The sequence below is a fragment of the Bos javanicus genome, chromosome 5, assembly GCF_032452875.1.
Source record: "Bos javanicus breed banteng chromosome 5, ARS-OSU_banteng_1.0, whole genome shotgun sequence".
NCBI classification, from domain to species: domain Eukaryota; kingdom Metazoa; phylum Chordata; class Mammalia; order Artiodactyla; family Bovidae; genus Bos; species Bos javanicus.
The window spans coordinates 64,746,664-64,765,378 of NC_083872.1; the positions used below are offsets into that span (position 1 = coordinate 64,746,664).

The 18,715-nt window shown below is 38.3% G+C and overlaps 1 protein-coding gene across 3 annotated transcripts in view; it reads left to right on the forward strand.

Annotated features, from left to right (window-relative positions):
* The window catches only part of SCYL2 (SCY1 like pseudokinase 2), a 57,288-nt gene that overhangs the window by 20,954 nt on the left and 17,619 nt on the right, over positions 1-18,715 (forward strand). For all 3 annotated transcript variants that reach the window (XM_061417018.1, XM_061417020.1, XM_061417019.1), the window contains exons 4-10: positions 7,373-7,517; positions 9,182-9,331; positions 10,844-11,065; positions 11,486-11,602; positions 12,195-12,320; positions 16,642-16,818; positions 18,441-18,563. In XM_061417018.1, coding sequence (XP_061273002.1) covers positions 7,373-7,517; positions 9,182-9,331; positions 10,844-11,065; positions 11,486-11,602; positions 12,195-12,320; positions 16,642-16,818; positions 18,441-18,563 — 1,060 coding nt within the window. The remainder of the gene's footprint in view (positions 1-7,372; positions 7,518-9,181; positions 9,332-10,843; positions 11,066-11,485; positions 11,603-12,194; positions 12,321-16,641; positions 16,819-18,440; positions 18,564-18,715) is intronic.

Genomic DNA, 18,715 nt, shown 5'->3' on the forward strand with positions numbered 1-18,715 from the left:
ACATAGTGGTAATGAAAGTCGCTCAGTCTTGTGACCCATGGACTATACAGTCCATGGAATTCTCCAGTCCAGAATACTGGAGTGGGAAGCTGTTCCTTTCTCCAGGGGATCTTCCCAACCCAGAGATCGAACCCAGGTCTCCCGCATTGCAGGTGGATTCCCAGCTGAGCCACAAGGGAAGCCCTAGTAACATAGAGGCATTAATTAAAACCATGAAAAAAATGAATTTCAGGAGCATGAGTCAAAAGAGCAGAGTAGTGATGACAGAACTTAAAAAGGGGAAAGAAGGGCCAGGGAAAGAAGCTGGAGCAGAAATGCCATACGTGTTGTATGGCAGGAGAAAAATTGGCAGTGTGTTATGGGAGCCAAATAAGGGAAGAAAGGACTCCCTAACACTGGAGACCACCTAATAAAAAGGAAAGACAGGCTGAGAAGGACCATTGCATTTGGCTAGGGAGAAGTTATTAGTGATATTCAGTAATTTCAGTAGGATGGCACTTTGGAAGCTAGAAAGGAACCCAGCAGAGAAGACATCATTATGTGAATCAAGTCCCATGGAAGGAACTAAAAGGAAATTTCAGGAGGATAGTTATGAATCACTCATATACTGAGGTAAAGTAAAGGGAAATGAGATCATTCATGTTAAATGAACTTTGCTTTTTTTCAGGTAGAATATGGATCATAGATGAGTAGTGGGTAAAAGAATGAGGAGTTAATATAAGAGGACTATGAAGGGATATTCTTGAATGTTAAAAAGTAAAAGAGCAAGGTTAAGTATATTATGTCTTTAGACGATGAGTTTATGAAGTCTTGGATTTTGTATTGTTGCTTCAGCTTCTGACAGAAGCAAGAAAGTAAAAGAAACCAGTGATGGTAACTACAGGGTTAATAAGTGTTTGCTCAGTAAAGGGTAGTAAGGATGATGTTGAGGCAGTAGGGAAAAAGAAAGGGGCAAAATGTTGTCAGGACTGAATAATTCAGACTTGTTGAATAAAGTTACTGGGAAGCTAGATTAGGTGGTGGTAGTAAAAGGTAGGAGATGAATGGTTAGTAAATACCTGTGGTTGGGGAAGATGGTCCTTGAGATGGGCTATGGTGCTTCTGGTGTAACTGTTTGTAACGATGATGGAAATAAATATTCATGAAAGATAATAAGGCCTTCAAACTTGAAGAATAACCATGAATATTGATATGGCCAAGGATGATTCTGAGGACAAGGCAGCAAAGGAAAAAAATTAGAATTGCTAAAATAAATGAGTCCTGGGAATCATTGAAAATTGTAGACAAACCCTAGGAGTATTTGCGCAGTTTTCCTCCAGTACAGTTCAGTGAAGGAAAGCCTGGTGTCCACTGTGTTAATAAGCTTAGTGAGGGAGTGAAGAGCAAGATCAGGATCATTATCTTTCATGATAACTGAGCTGGCAGGACAGTGTAACTTCCTCCTTCAACCTAAGCAGCTCTGTCTTTATCTCTTATACATGTTGAACTTCTGCATATGCTTTCATTTGAAAAATAGGTTCAAGGTTAAAAAGAAAGTTACTCAGAAGGCATGTTTGCCATTTAGCAGTCACTGTCTAGGTGCAGAGGCTTGGGATAGCTTTGTTACTATGCTGCCTTATAGTTCTTCATTACCACAGCCTAAGCCCGAAGGCATGAAATGTTAGGACTTGAAGTCTCAGACACTTGGTAATTATAGTAGCAATTGTAAGCATTTATTGAGCTTATATTTTAGTCAGCATGTTATGTATCTCACATGCATTTGATCTTCACGGTAACCCTTCATGGTGGTCTTGCATCACCATTTTACAAATGGACAAAGTGAGACTCAAAGTGTCTAAGTGAGACCAACAAAGAATAAGGATTCTGGGACTTGAAGTTGAGTATTTGTCTTCAGAGCTTGAGTTCTTGATCATTAGTCTACAAGGCTTATTGAATGGCAGAAAGTGAAGAGGAACTAAAAAGCCTCTTGATGAAGGTGAAAGAGGAGAGTGAAAAAGTTGGCTTAAAACTCAACATTCAGAAAACGAAGATCATGGCATCTGGTCCCATCACTTCATGGGAAATAGATGGGGAAACAGTGGAAACAGTGTCAGACTTTATTTTTCTGGGCTCCAAAATCACTGCAGATGGTGACTGCAGCCATGAAATTAAAAGATGCTTACTCCTTGGAAGACAAGTTATGACCAACCTAGATAGCATATTGAAAAGCAGAGACGTTACTTTGCCAACAAAGGTCCATCTAGTCAAGGCTATGGTTTTTCCAGTGGTCATGTATGGATGTGAGAGTTGGATTGTGAAGAAAGCTGAGCGCCGAAGAATTGATGCTTTTGAACTGTGGTGTTGGATAAGACTCTTGAGAGTCCCTTGGACTGCAAGGAGATCCAACCAGTCCATTCTGAAGGAGATCAGCCCTGGGATTTCTTTGGAAGGACTGATGCTAAAGCTGAAACTGCAGTACTTTGGCCACCTCATGGGAAGAGTTGACTCATTGGAAAAGACTCTGATGCTGGGAGGGATTGGGGGCAAGAGGAGAAGGGGACGACAGAGGATGAGATGGCTGGATGGCATCACTGACTCGATGGACGTGAGTCTGAGTGAACTCCGGGAGTTGGTGATGGACAGGGAGGCCTGGCGTGCTGCGATTCATGGGGTTGCAAAGAGTCGGACACGACTGAGCGACTGAACTGAACTGAACATTTTCTGAATTTCTAAACATTCTTATAATCAAAAAACAGTAGAGAATTCCCTGGCCATCCAGTGGTTAGACTCAGAGCTTCTAATGCTGGCAGCCCAAGTTCAATCCCTGGTCTGGGAACTAAGATGCCACAAGCCACGCAGTATGCCCAAAGCAATACAAAAAAATCAAGAATGCTAATTTTAAAAATTGGAAACTTGTGACACCTTTAAAAATGACAGATAAAAACAAAGCTGCTCTGAGATTGAGGTTGTCATGAGGCCAGTCACTCCGACCAGCATCTGAACCTAACTGCCTGGCCCTGAAATCTTCCACACGGACCTCCTAGTGAGCTCCCTCAGCTCCAGGTGTGTCCACGGGCCGTGCTCTGAACAGAACATCATATCTCCTGGCCCCTTGGCAACCTGGGGGAGCCTTGTTGATTCTCTGCACATGGGCTCCATAGTCATTTCCAGTCAGTTCAGCTCAGTTCAGTCGCTCAGTCATGTCCAACTCTTTGCGACCCAGTGGACTGTAGCATGCCAGGCCTCCTTGTCCATCACCAACTCCCGGAGTCTACTCAGACTTGTGTCCATTGAGTTGCTGATGCCATCCAACCACCTCATCCTCAATGTCCCCTTCTCCCGCCTTCAATCTTTCCCAGCATTAGGGTCTATTCAAATGAGTCAGTTCTTCCAATCAGGTAGGCGGTGGAAGTATGGAGTTTCAGCTTCAGCATCAGTCTTTCCAATAAATATTCAGGACTGATTTCCTTTAGGATGGACTGTTTGGATCTCCTTGCAGTCCAAGGGACTCAAGAGCCTTCTCCAACACCACAAGTCAAAAGCATCAATTCTTCAGTGCTCAGCTTTCTTTATAGTACAACTCTCATATCCATACATGACTACTGGAAAAACCGTAGCTTTGACTAGACAGACCTTGGTTGGCAAAGTAATGTCTCTGCTGTCTAGGTTGGTCGTAACTTTTCTTCCAAGGAGCAAGCGTCTTTTAATTTCACGGCTGCAATCACCATCTGCAGTGATTATGGAGCCCCCAGAAATAAAGTCTGTCACTGTTTTCATTGTTTCCCCATCTATTTGCCATGGAGTGATGGGCCCAGGTGCCATGATCTTAGTTTTCTGAATGTTGAGCTTTAAGCCAACTTTTTCATTCTCCTCTTTCACTTTCATTAAGAGGCCCTTGAGTTCTTCTTTGCTTTCTGTCATAAAAGTGGGGTCATCTGCATATCTGAGGTTATTGATATTTCTCCCGGCAATCTTGATTCCAGCTTGGGCTTCATCCAGCCCACTGTTTCTCATGATGTACTCTGCATATAAGTTAAGTAAGCAAGGTGACAATATACAGCCTTGATGTACTCCTTTTCTTATTTGGAATCAGTCGTTGTTCCATGTCCAGTTCTAACTGTTGCTTCCTGAGCTGCATACAAATCTCTCTGGAGGCAGGTCAGGTGGTCTAGTATTGCTGTCTCTTTCAGAATGTTCCACAGTTTATTGTGATCCACACAATCAAAGGTTTTGGCGTACTTGATAAAGCACAAGTAGATGTTTTTCTGGAACTCTCTTGCTGTTTTGATAATCCATCGGATGTTGGCAATTTGATCTCTGGTTCCTCTACCTTTTGTAAAACCAGCTTGAACATCTGGAAGTTCTCAGTTCACATACTGTTTAAGCCTGGCTTGGAGAATTTTGAACATTTCTAGCATGTGAGATGAGTGCAATTGTGTGGTAGTTTGAGCATTGTTTGGCATTGCCTTTCTTTGGGATTGGAATGAACATGGACCTTTTCCAGTCCCATGGCAACTGCTGAGGTTTCCAAATTTGCTGACATATTGAGTGCAGCACTTTTACAGCATCATCTTTTAGGATTTGAAATAGCTCAACTGGAATTCTATCACCTCTACTAGCTTTGTAGATGGTTCCTAAGGCCCATTTGACATTCCAGGATGTCTGGCTCTAGGTGAGTGATCACACTATCATGGTTATCTGAGTCATGAAGATCTTTTTTGCATAGTTCTTCTGTGTATTCTTGCCACCTCTTCTTACTATCTTCTGCTTCTGTTAGGTCCGTACCATTTCTGTCCTTTATTGTGCCAATCTTTGCATGAAATGTTCCCTTGGTATCTCTAATTTTCTTGAAGAGATCTCTAGTCTTTACCATTCTATTGTTTTTCTGTATTTCTTTGCATTGATTACTGAGGAAGACTTTCTTATATCTCTCCTTGCTGTTCTTTGGAACTGTGCATTCAAATGGGAATATCTTTCTTTTTATCCTTTGCCTTTAACTTCTCTTCTTTTCACAGCTGTTTGTAAGGCCACCTCAATCAGCCATTTTGCTTTTTTGCATTTCTTTTTTGGGGATGGTCTTGATCCTTGCCTTTCGTACAGAGTCACGAACCTCTGTCCATAGTTCATCAGGCACTCTGTCTATCTGATCTAATCCCTTGACTCTCACTTCCACTGTATAATCATAAGGGATTTGATTTAGGTCATACCTGAATGGTCTAGTGGTTTTCCCCACTTTCTTCAGTTTAAGTCTGAATTTGGCACTAAGGAGTTCATGATTTGAGCCACACTCAGCTTCTGGTCTTGTTTTTGCTGACTGTGTAGAGCTTCTCTATCTTTGGCTGCAAAGAATATAATCAATCTGATTTTAGTATTGACCATCTGGTGATGTCCATGTGTAGAGTCTTCTCTTGTGTTGTTGGAAGAGGGTGTTTGCTATGACCAGTGTGTTCTCTTGGCAAAACTCTATTAGTCATTGCCCTGCTTCATTTTGTATTCCAAGGCCAAATTTGCTTGTTACTCCAGGTGTTTCTTGACTTCCTACTTTTGCATTCCAGTCCCCTGTAATGAAAAGGACATCTTTTTTGGGTGTTAGTTCTAGAAGGTCTTGTATGTCTTCGTAGAACCGTTCAAGTTTTCAGCTTCTTCAGCATTAGTGGTCAAGGCATAGACTTGGATTACTGTGATATTGAATTGTTTGCCTTGGAAGTGAACAGAGATCATTCTGTCATTTTTGGTATTGCATCCAAGTATTGCATTTCGGACTCTTTTGTTGGTTATGATGGCTACTCCATTTTTTTCTAAGGAATTCTTGCCCACAGTATTAGATATAATGGTCATCTGAGTTAAATTCACCCATTCCAGTCCATTTTAGTTTGCTGATTCCTAAAATGTAGATGTTCACCCTTGTCATCTCCTGTTTGACCAGTTCTAATTTGCCTTGATTCATGGACCTAACATTCCAGGTTCCTATGCAGTATTGCTCTTTACAGCATTGCCAGTCACATCTACAACTGGGTGTTTTTGCTTTGGCTCCATCCCTTCATTCTTTCTGGAGTTATTTCTCCACTGACCTCCAGTAGTATATTGGGCACCTACCGACCTGGGGAGTTTATCTTTCAGTGTCCTGTCTTTTTGCCTTTTCATACTGTTCATGGGGTTCTCAAGGCAAGAATACTGAAGTCGTTTGCCATTCCCTTCTCCAGTGGACCACATTTTGTCAGAACTCTCCACCATCACCCGTCCATCTTGGGTGGTCCTTCAAGGCATGACTCATAGTTTCATTGAGTTAGACAAGGCTGTGATCCATGTCATCAGATTGGTTAGTTTTCTGTGGTTGTGGTTTTCAGTCTGTCTGCCCACTGATGGAGAAGGATAAGAGGCTTATGGAAGCTTCCTGATGGGATAGACTGACTGAGGGGGAAAACTGAGTCTTGTTTTTATGGGCGGGGCCATTCTTAGTAAGTCTTTAATCCGATTTTCTGTTTTGGGTGGGGCTGTGTTCCCTCTCTGTTATTTATCTGGGGCCAAACTATGGTGGCCACAAAGAGTGGGACAGGACTGAGCGACTTCAGCTTCAGTTTCAGTTTCAAACTATGGTGGAGGTAGAAGATAATAAAGATAAAGGTGACTTTCTTCTAAAGGTCCCATGCAGGCACTGCTACACTCAGTGCTCCCAACCCTGCAGCAGGCCACTGCTGACCCATGCCTACGCCAGAGACTTCTGGACACTCCCACCCACTCACCACCCAGAAACAGGACACCCCTTAGCCCCTGACCAGCACTCAGCATGCGCACCTCTCCTAGCAATGTGTTATGGAGGATAAGTACCAGAGCTTGCCAAGTACCAGAGGAGGCCCCACGGGATACCATGTTTCCCAAAGCAAGAACAAAAAGGTATTCACATTGTTTCTAGGTGCAAAAGACAGTCCGAAAGATGCAAAAATAATGTGCCCTCCCAGGGCTCCAACAACTCACAAAGGTCTCAAGTGACATAATTCAGGGACCGCCCCCGCCCCCCCCCCCAACATCCAGATGTTTGTTCTTAACAGTGAAAAAAGAAATGTGGCCGGCTTGTGTGAACTCGAGCAATGTCCTGATGACTCTTGCTCCAGAGGCATCTGGGAAGTCTATAGTTTCCTGTGAGCATATTCTGAAAATTATAGCCTTAGAAATAAGGGTAATATAACAGTATTCTAAATTAATGTATTGGTTTTCCATAAAGAATATCAATTATTCAAAAAGCACAGTGGTAATTATCCAGTGTAATTCATATACAGAGCTTCCTGACTTTGTTAGTCTAAGTATGTTATAGTAATGGTGAAAATAAATCTAAACTTGTCTACCTTCTTGATAGTTAAATAGGACCACTCATATTTTTCTTTTTTTAAAACAGGGACTGCTTGGCATTTTGCACGGAACCAGTTTTTGCCAGTTTAGCCAATGTTCTGGGTAACTGGGAAAATCTACCTTCCCCTGTGTCTCCAGACATTAAGGATTATAAACTTTATGATGTAGAAACCAAATATGGTTTGCTTCAGGTATGTATTTTTATTCATCGCATGGATGGAATATTTTCCTTCAAAAGTATTTTTATAGCCATTTCAAATTTAGCCATATAAACTGCTTTATGTAAACCTTTGTATCTTTTTAGTAATTTAAAAATCATTTTTATGTTCTAGAATTTCTCTATAGTTTATTGTTAGGTTTAAATTGTATTTTTAATGTATGAAACATAACATTAGTAACCTTTGGAGAAGAGCACTTGTTGATTGGTGGGTGTGTGGTTCCTTTTTTATTTTTTTGAGTTTTAAACCTTCAGAATGCATCTCATAAGTCCATTTCACTTTTGCTGATTTCCTTCCCCTACTTACCAAAATATCTTCAGCTTTATACACTAAATTTATACAGTAGATTCTTTGTTTTGGGGGACAGAGATAATTTTGTTCATTATTTTTAACAGCTTTATTAAGGTATAATTAATTAGCATACAGTAAACTTCACATATTTAAAAATACACAGTTATTAAGTTCCCAGGTAGAACCATCACTGCAGTCAAAATAATGTACGTATCCATGACCCTCCAGAGTGTCCTCATACCTATTGTAACCCTTCCCTCTTCCTCCTTGCTACCTTTCTGTCTCTCATCTCAGGAAACCACTGACCTGCTTTCTGTCACTATGAATCAGTTTGTATTTTCTAGAATTTTCTAAATGAAATCATACAATATGTACTGTGTTTTTAGCTGGGCTTCTTTCAGTCAATCAAATTATTTTGATATTCATTTATATAGTTGTGCGTATCAGTACTTCTTTTTATTGCTGAGTAGTAGTCTGTAGAATAGCTATACCATAGTTTGCTTGTCCATTCACTCATTGACAGTCATTTGGGTTGTTTACAGTTTTGGGCAAATGTGAATAAAGCTGCTATCAACATTCATGTACATGTTCTTGATGGACATTTAATTTCACTTCTCTTGGTTAATTACCAGGGAGTGGGGTGACTAAATCAAACAGTATGTATATAGTTCATCTTCTAAGAAAATTAAAAACTGTTTCAAAAATGGTAATACCATTTTGCATTCCCATTGCAGTATATAAAAGTTACATATTTTTTCACATCTTTCCAAAACTTGATATGGTTGGTCCTTTCAAATCCAGTCTTCGCTTTTTGTTAACAAATACCATGGTGATCTCAGGCACAAATATAAAATTATCAAATATTAATCCAAAGTAAGAATGAGTGAACATCAGTTTGAAAACTGAGCACAATACTAAGAAAAACTTAATTTCAATGTGGAGTGTAAGTATAAAAAATATTAAGAATTAGAATCAAATTTACAAAGGTATTTCTTGATATTTACTGTTAACTCAGAAACCAGATTCTCTCACTTTTCAAACTCAGGAACTGAATAAATTTGGGACACAAAGTCTTTTCTTTTACTTTTGTGTATGTAGAAAGGAACTTAAATAAGTAGTTGCTCTCTGTTTTGGGAGTTTTTCTTGCTAATGCTTAGAATGCTCTGGCAACTTTCTCTACACTTTTGCATTTATGAAATTTAATAACCTGACATGTAAAAATTTTTATTGGGAGAAGCAGCAAATTTGATTAGTATGAGACATTTATTAATGTACTTGAATGTGATTAGTATGAGACATTTATTAATGTACTTGAATGTAAAAATATCTTTTATTCCCATTTACAGGTTTCTGAAGGATTGTCATTTTTGCACAGCAGTGTGAAAATGGTTCATGGAAATATTACACCTGAAAATATAATTTTGAATAAAAGTGGAGCCTGGAAAATAATGGGCTTTGATTTTTGTGTATCATCAACCAATCCTTCTGAACAAGAGGTAATAAAGGTTTTATTCTTCTAATTTTTTTTAAAGCTCTGAAAATTTTTGAATTGCATCTGAAATAAATTAGAGAATTTATATGTCTAATGATGAGATGATTGGATGGTATCACCAACTCAGTGGACGTGAGTTTGAGAGTAGATAGATAGTAGAGGACAGAGAAGCCTGTGCTTAGTTGCTTAGTCGTGTCTAACTCTTTGTGACCCCGTGGACTACAGTGTGCCAGGCTCCTCCATCCATGGGATTTTTCAGAAAAGAATACTGGAGTGGGTTGCCATTTCCTCCTCCAGGGGATCTCCCTGACCCAGGGATCTAACTTGCGTCTCTTACGTCTCCTACACTGGCAGGCAGATTCTTTACCACTGGTGTCACCTGGGGAGTCTGATAAATGTGTATACATAGGCTTTGTGGTACAATGGTGTGTTTAAATTTATAGCTTTATAGAAAATTTCTAATGTTCATTGTACCTACAAATATTTAGTACACTAATTCCACACTAATGTTACTTGAGAAGAAAGTGCTAGAGTGAAGCAAATTTGAGCACTTCTGGGTTAGGTAGGTTTTTTCCCCCTCAGAATGTCAGGTACAGGAACAAACATTGTGAATTTAGCAATGTTTTCCCAACTTATTGAACCACAGAATCTTGTTTAGGGAGCATGATAGCAACAATATCAGTGACAGTCATGGCTAATGTTTACTGAAGCTCTTTCTAAACACTACCTGTGTATTTACTTATTATCCTTGCAACAACTCAGTGAGGTATAGGAATAATACAGATGAGCAAGTTAAACTCATAGAATGAACTAACCTGCTTTAAGTTTAGGCAGGTGGTAAGCAGTAGAGTTAAGATTTGAACCCAGTTTTTCTGGCTAAAAAGCACCTGTTACTTAGTGATTATGAAACCTACCTATTTATCCTTAGGAAAACACTGCAATATTTCAAGTTTTTACTATGTAGTTGTTAAAGAAACCATGATTTGTCCTAAGATATATTTGTAACATAAGTAAACATTTTTAGGGGAAGCAGAAAGAATTAGTATTGGTTGAGATATACTATGGGTCAGGCATTGTGCTGGGCCTGTTTTCCATACATTTGTTTAATTTTACAACAGCTTTTTGAACCTATTAATTAAATCACATAGCTCATTAGTGAAAGAACAAGGTTTCAAACAACTATAATCTACTTGAGCTCATAAGTTTGAAGCCTATATCAGAAAACATAGGCCATACCTTCTCACATTCAAAATGCATCATATAGTATACTGATAATTTGTTTTCTGAAAGAGAGTGCCAATAATCTCAAAGTTATAAGAGTTCTTATTCTATCTCTTAGCTTGTTTCATGCATGTTGTAGTTTTGGGATTTGGGGAAATTTAAAATTGAAAGTGGTGGTGACATTTTTACTTGCATGACTGAGTATGAATTTAAAACTCAATTGTTAGTACTTGACAGTGGTCTGCTTTAATTTGACATATTTAATCCATGTGTTCATTTTTCTATCCTTTTATAGCCCAAGTTTCCATGTAAAGAATGGGACCCAAATTTACCATCATTGTGTCTTCCAAATCCTGAATATTTGGCTCCTGAATATATACTTTCTGTGACCTGTGAAACAGCCAGTGATATGTACTCTTTAGGAACTGTCATGTATGCTGTATTTAATAAAGGGAAACCTGTATTTGAAGTTAACAAGCAAGATATTTACAAGAGTTTCAGCAGACAATTGGATCAGGTATTTGCCTTTAAATATTTGCTTGCATTAAAAATATATTAAGTGTTTCTTAGTATTTTTTCATAAAATATGTTCAGAAAATTCTCCAAACTGGGAGGAGTGTCTCTTATTTTGTTTTCATAAAGTCAACTTAACAAAAGTAATTCTTAGGATTAATATTTGTTACTACAACTTTAATCATGGCATTTATTCACTAGAGTGAAAAATGAAATATGGCCTAAAATACTGGGCATTTTGCTTTAGGAATAGAGGCAATTGCAGGTATTAAAAGACATGTTTTAGTTATCTTGCAACAGCAGTTTGTTCAATCTAAAAATACATTTAGTAAATTTCAAAAAGATTTAAATGGACTGTTCACAATATAAATGTATATTTTTTGAATATTTTATATTCATATTTAACATTATTACTCTTGAACAGTTGAGTCGTTTAGGATCTAGTTCACTTACAAATATACCTGAGGAAGTCCGTGAACATGTAAAACTACTGTTAAATGTAACTCCAACTGTAAGACCAGATGCAGATCAAATGACAAAGGTGAGTATGTATTAATTCCTGCCTTAGATGGAGGGACAAAAAATGAGTTCAAGTTGATTAAATGCTTCTGAAGATTTAATATATAGTCCCCAGATAACGTCTATGTTCGTGAGTGTATTAAATATTCAGTGTCCTTTAATCTTAAGGAATTAAACAATTTATGATATAAGTGCCCTGATATAAAGTTAAGATTTCAAATAAAGAGACATAATAGTTATAATTGGGCATGCAGAAGTTCTAGACATGCTGAGAGTTTATAACCCTCTTAATTAACTCATATAAGCATGGATTTTAATAAATGGTACTGTTTATGGCCTCAAGATATTTTAGTTAATGTTTCAATATTTTACTAGTTATGTAAAGTAAATGTTATTGTGTAGCCAGTTCACAGATTTTGATTCTGAAAAATTGACTTCAAAAAGAGAAGTAGTTTATTATTTCTTATTCTGATTTTTACAATTAGAATTTTTATTAAGTTGTCTTAAGCATTTTGCTAAATGTTTCTGAGTATTTTTTTCACCATACTGTGTCAGTTTCACATATGAGAAGTATTTCAATATTTATCAAAATAATTTTACTTTTCTGTTTTTAGATTCCCTTCTTTGATGATGTTGGTGCAGTAACACTGCAATATTTTGATACCTTATTCCAAAGAGATAACCTTCAGAAATCACAGTTTTTCAAAGGACTGCCAAAGGTTCTGCCAAAACTGCCTAAGGTTTGTTGTTGTTTTTTTAAACAAATGGTCCCTTCTCCATGTTCCATTATATGCTGTCTTCCACTTGGTTGCAGAGAGGGGAGTTGCATGTATGTATTTTTGGCTGTGCTAGGTCTTTGTTGCTACATGGGCTTTTCTCTAGTTGTAGCAAGCAGGGGCTACTCTCTAATTGTGATGCACAGGTTTCCCATTCCGGTGGCTTCTCTTGTTGCAGAGCACAGCCTCAATAGATGTGGTGCACGGCCTTAGTTGCTCTGTGGCATGTGGGATCTTTCTGTATCAGGGATCGAACTCGTATCTCCTACCTTGGTAGGTGGGTTCTTTTCCACTGGAGCCACCAGGGAAGCCTAAGGTTTGTTGTTGATCAGTCTGTTATTGTAGTCAGGAGTTAAGCATTTAAAATTTACTTTGACTTCACTATAATAACACTTGCCCCCAAAATATAACTTTTCCCAAGGATACATAAATGTCTAAAAGGCTACCGACTGAAGTCATAAAAGTTTAGTGGATCTTTTTTACATGGTGGAAAAATAATTAAATAGGATAAAAAAATTAGAAGGGTTCAGTTCAGTTGAGTCGCTCAGTAGTGTCCGATTCTTTGCGACTCCATGAACCGCAGCACGTCAGGCCTTCCTGTCCATCACCAACTACTGGAGTCTACCCAGACTCATGTCTGTTGAGTTGATGATGCCATCTAACCATCTCATCCTCTGTCGTCCCCTTCTCCTGCTTTTAGTCTTTCCCAACATCAGGGTCTTTTCAAATGGGTCAGCTCTTCGCATCAGATAGCCAAAATATTAGAGTTTCAGCTTCAACATCAGTCCTTCCAATGAACACCCAGGACTGATCTCCTTTAGTTGGTTGGATCTCCTTGCAGTCCAAGGGACTCTCAGGAGTCTTCTCCAACACCACAGTTCAAAAGCATCAATTCTTCTGAGCTCAGCTTTCTTTATAGTTCAATTCTCATATCCATACATGACTACTGTAAAAACTGTAGCTTTGACTAGACAGACCTTTGTTGACAAAGTAATGTCTCTGCTTTTCCATATGCTGTCTAGGTTGGTCATAACTTTCCTTTCAAGGAGTAAGCGTCTTTTAATTTCATGGCTGCAAGCACCATCTAGTGATTTTGCAGCCCAAAAAAATAAAGTCAGCCACTGTTTCCACTGTTTCCCCATCTATTTGCCATGAAGTGATGGGACCGGATGCCATGATCTTCGTTTTCTGAATGTTGAGCTTTAAGCCAACTTTTTCACTCTCCTCTTTCACTTTCATCAAGAGGCTCTTTAGTTCTTCTTCACTTTCTGCCATAAGGGTGGTGTCATCTGCATATCTGAGGTTATTGATATTTCTCCCAGCAATCTTGATTCCAGCTTGTGTTTCTTCCAGCCCAGCGTTTCTCACGATGTACTCTGCATAGAAGTTAAATAAGCAGGGTGACAGTGTACAGCCTTGACGTATTCCTTTTTCTATTTGGAACCAGTCTGTTCCATGTCCAGTTCTAACTGTTGCTTCCTGACCTGCATACAGGTTTCTCACGAGGTAGGTCAGGTGGTCTGGTATTCCCATCTCTGGAAGAATTTTCCACAGTTTATTGTGATCCACACAGTCAAAGGCTTTGGCATAGTCAATAAAGCAGAAATAGATGTTTTTCTGGAACTTTCTTGCTTTTTCCACGATCCAGCAGATATTGGCAATTTGATCTCTGGTTCCTCTGCCTTTTCTAAAACCAGCTTGAACATCTGGAAGTTCACGGTTCACATATTGCTGAAGCCTGGCTTGGAGATTTTGAGCATTACTTTAGTAGCGTGTGAGGTGCGTGCAATTGTGCAGTAGTTTGAGCATTCTTTGACATTGCCTTTCTTTGGGATTGGAATAAACACTGACCTTTTCCAGTCCCATGGCAACTGCTGAGTTTTCCAAATTTGCTGGCATATTGAGTACAGCACTTTTACAGCATCATCTTTTAGGATTTGGAATAGCTCAACTGGAATTCCATCACCTCCATTAGCTTTGTTCATAGTGATACTTCCTAAGGCCCACTTGGCTTCACATTTCAGGATGTGTGGCTCTAGGTGAGTGAGCACACCATCATGATTATCTGGGTCGTGAAGATCTTTTTTGTACAGTTCTTCTGTGTATTCTTGCCACCTCTTTTTAATATCTTCTGCTTCTGTTAGGTCCATACCATTTCTGTCCTTTATTGTGCCCATCTTTGCATGAAATGTTCCCTTGGTAACTCTAATTTTCTTGCTAGTCTTTCCCATTCTATTGTTTTCCTCTATTTCTTTGCATTGATCGCTGAGGAAGGCTTTCGTATCTCTCCTTGCTATTCTTTGGAACTCTGCATTCAGATGCTTATATCTTTCCTTTCCTCCTTTGTTTTTGGCTTCTCTTCTTTTCACAGCTATTTGTAAGGCCTCCTCAGACAGCCATTTTGCTTTTTTGCATTTCTTTTTCTTGGGGATAGTCTTGATCCCTGTCTCCTGTACAGTGTCACGAACCTCTGTCCATAGTTCATCAGGCACTCTATCAGATCTAGTCCTTTAAATCTATTTCTCACTTCCACTGTATAATTGTAAGGGATTTGATTTAGGTCATACCTGAATGGTCTAGTGGTTTTCCCCACTTTCTTCAATTTACGTCTGAATTTGGCAATAAGGAGTTCATGATCTGAGTCACAGTCAGTTCCCGGTCTTGTTTTTGCTGACTGTATAGAGTTTCTCCATCTTTGGCTGCAAAGAATATAATCAATCTGATTTCGGTGTTGACCATCTGGTGATGTCCATGTATAGAGTCTTCTCTTGTGTTGTTGGAAGAAGGTGTTTGCTATGAACAGTGTGTTCTTTGGCAAAACTCTATTAGTCATTGCCCTGCTTCATTTTGTATTCCAAGGCCAAATTTGCTTGTTACTCAAGGTATTTCTTGACTTCCTTCTTTTGTATTCCAGTCCCCTATAATGAAAAGGACATCTTTTTTGGGTGTTAGTTCTAAAAGGTCTTGTAGGTCTTTATAGAACCATTGAACTTCAGCTTCTTCAGCGTTACTGGTTGGGGCATAGACTTGGATTACCATGATATTGACTGGTTTGCCTTGGAAACGAACAGAGTTCATTCTGTTGATTTTGGGATTGCATCTGAATACTGCATCTCGGACTCTTTTGTTGACTACGGTGGCTACTCCATTTCTTCTAAGGGATTTCTGCCCTCAGTAGTAGGTATAATGGTCATCTGAGTTAAATTCACCCATTCCAGTCCATCTTAGTTCACTGATTCCTAGAATGTTGACGTTTGCTCTTGCCATCTCCTGTTTGACCACTTCCAATTTGCCTTGATTCATGGACCTAACATTCCAGGTTCCAATGCATTATTGCTTTTTACAGCATCAGACCTTGCTTCCATCACCAGTCACATCCACACTGGGTGTTGCTTTTGCTTTGGCTCCATCCCTTCATTCTTTCTGGAGTTATTTCTCCACTGATCTCCAGTAGCATATTGGACACCTACCAGCCTGGGGAGTTCATCTTTCAGTGTCCTGTCTTTTTGCCTTTTTATACTGTTCATGGGCTTCTCAAGGCAAGAATACTGAAGTGGTTTGCCATTCCCTTCTCCAGTGGACCACATTCTGTCAGCACTTGGACATTAAACATCAGAAGAGAAGTTGTAAACTGTTGTGGAAATCACTGTCTCACTAGCAATTAAGAGGTTACTTTGGTATGATACTCGTCTCTCCAGTTCTTCTACTCTCCCTTCCTGGCTTAGTAAATTGTGAGGATAATGTAGTCTAAAAATATTAATGAATGCTGAAAAAGCCACTGTCTGGAAAACTAGCTAATTCTTTTGTAAAAATAATTCCATTGTTTAATCTATCAGATATTCATTGGTTATATACTGTTTGTCTAGCCCTTTACCTAGACGCCCTGGAGAATAAATGGGAAACAAAATATTGTCCTTGTTTTCAAGGCCCTTTTAGTAAATGTAGATGGAGTTAACGTGCACAAAACTATAATTTACAATATGGGATATAAGTCATAAGTAATGAAGAAATTAAGAGGAGAACTATATTAATGAAGACTAATTAGGAAAGTTTTCCTAAAGAGTGACCATATGTCCCCCTTTCTCTGTAATGTTCCCAGGTTATGTCTTTTGTCCTGGCATAGTTAGCAGTAGTAATATTTTATTCTCAAAAGTGTCCCAGTTTCAACTATCAATTATATAGTCACTTTACCCAAAGGGATTGGGGGTGTTAGATGCTTAACTTCAATGTTAATACAAAAACCTGATATAAAGATTAATTTTAAGAAAACATTTTTGCTTTTCAGCGTGTGATTGTGCAGAGAATTTTGCCTTGTTTGACTTCAGAATTTGTAAACCCTGACATGGTACCTTTTGTTTTGCCCAATGTTCTACTCATTGCTGAAGAATGTACCAAAGAAGAATATGTTAAGTTAATTCTACCTGAACTTGGGCCTGTCTTTAAACAGCAGGAGCCAATCCAGGTATGTATGTAGTTATTTTTTCCTGTTTATCTGCGGTTATTCAGTGGTCTTAATCAATGATAACTATCACTGAAAACAAAAGGAATGGATATCTGGCTTTTTAAAAATTGAGGTAAATGTGAAAGACTTGCTTTTCCATTAGTCAGAAGCTATTTTTCATATGCTTGAAGTGAACCATTCCTAAAGTTATAGTTGAACTTTGCAAGTGAATGTCTATAGTTCTCAACAAGTTACTGTCTCAAAAAACAAATTGTAGTGAGATTTTACATGTGTTATATTGTTCCCATTGACCTTACTGAATGTTACAGATTTAGTAAAATATTTATTTTTCTCCTGCACTTTTAAATATTTCTGTTTTTCAGCTTTGTTATTGAATCTTTAATTTGTAGATGGTTTGTGCCAATTGTTCCCTTTATTTTATTGCTAATAAATAGTTTCACTAGAAGAGGGAAAATGCTTCTAGCACCGTGGAAGTAATATGTGTGTTGTTAAGAGAAAATTTAAATTAGAATCTGATATAGACTCTATTAAAATATTTATCCCCCAGATTCAAGGTGGACTTGGATTTAAGGGAGCAGTAGGGTCCCATACTTCAGTTAGAATCTGGCCACCTTCATTTCCTTGGACAAGTTATTACTCTCTTACAGCTTCTATTTTCATCATTTCTGAAGTGAAAGGAGTTGTTGAAATTAATTGAAATTTTCTAGCACGTGGGAAATATTACTAAGTTTCTGATACTACATGGCAGTAACTTATTGGTAAACTGTTGATTACCTAATTTAACGGTTTAATGACAGGCTGTTTGTGGTCCTTCCCTTGAAGGGAGGGAAACAGAAGGAAGTCTGTGGTAGTAAGGCAAGAGTTCCTTTGCCTAAGAAAGGGGCAGGTGAGGGAACTGTAGGGTTTGAAGCAGAGTTCTCCAAACATGGTCAAGGTGTCTGGGAAAAAAGCAGTGAAGTCTCATGTCCACCAAGCTGTGCATCATATAGGAGCCTAAGGAATCTATATCATCTGAGCACTTACTTGCCTTCATTCTTTGCATTTTTTTCCCCCTTACTAGTCTAGCTAAAAATCCCTTCTGAAAAATTTTAACTGAGCCTTGACAAAACTAGTCTGCATAAATAGAAGGGATGGTTTGTTCCTATCACTATGTGGTGGCAGACAAATGATCAGGGACAACTGAAAATGTTTCTTTCTAGAATTTTTCCTGACAGTCCTTTTCATTTCTGTACCTTTTCTTGTTTTGAACTTCATAGAAGCCAAGTGATGTAATTTACTTCTTTGCAAGGTCTGACTTTGCTGCCCCCAGACTTTTATTTTTTACCCAGTAGCTTTCTAGATAGTTGGTACTTGTGGGTGAGTGATGTATTACTGAAGATACATGAAAGTTAGGAAATTAGCTTTTATTTAAATATTTAAGCCAAGAACAGATGTTAAATATTGTACTTCTAGAAACATAAGAGACTTGATTTATATGTTTTTGTCTTCCATGCCTTCAGGCTAGCAACATGGTAAGTGTCAAAACACATAACTTATCCTTTTGAAGCAACTTTAAATTTTGGCATATGTAAAGTGGAATAAAAATTCTAGACTTTGATACATTGTTCCTCTTGTATACACAGATTTTATTAATCTTCCTCCAAAAAATGGATCTGCTACTAACCAAAACTCCTCCTGACGAGATAAAGAACAGTGTCCTACCAATGGTTTACAGAGCCCTAGAGGCTCCCTCCATTCAGATCCAGGTATAATATTCAGTTTTTTTCTTTTAATGGTGATTTTGATTAGTAAAGCAAAAGAAAAAAGTAAAGTACGTTTGAAGTTTGTCATAAAATTTGTATATAAGGCTCAATAATACATATTAATGAGTTAGTGAATTTCATTATGTACTTTTAAA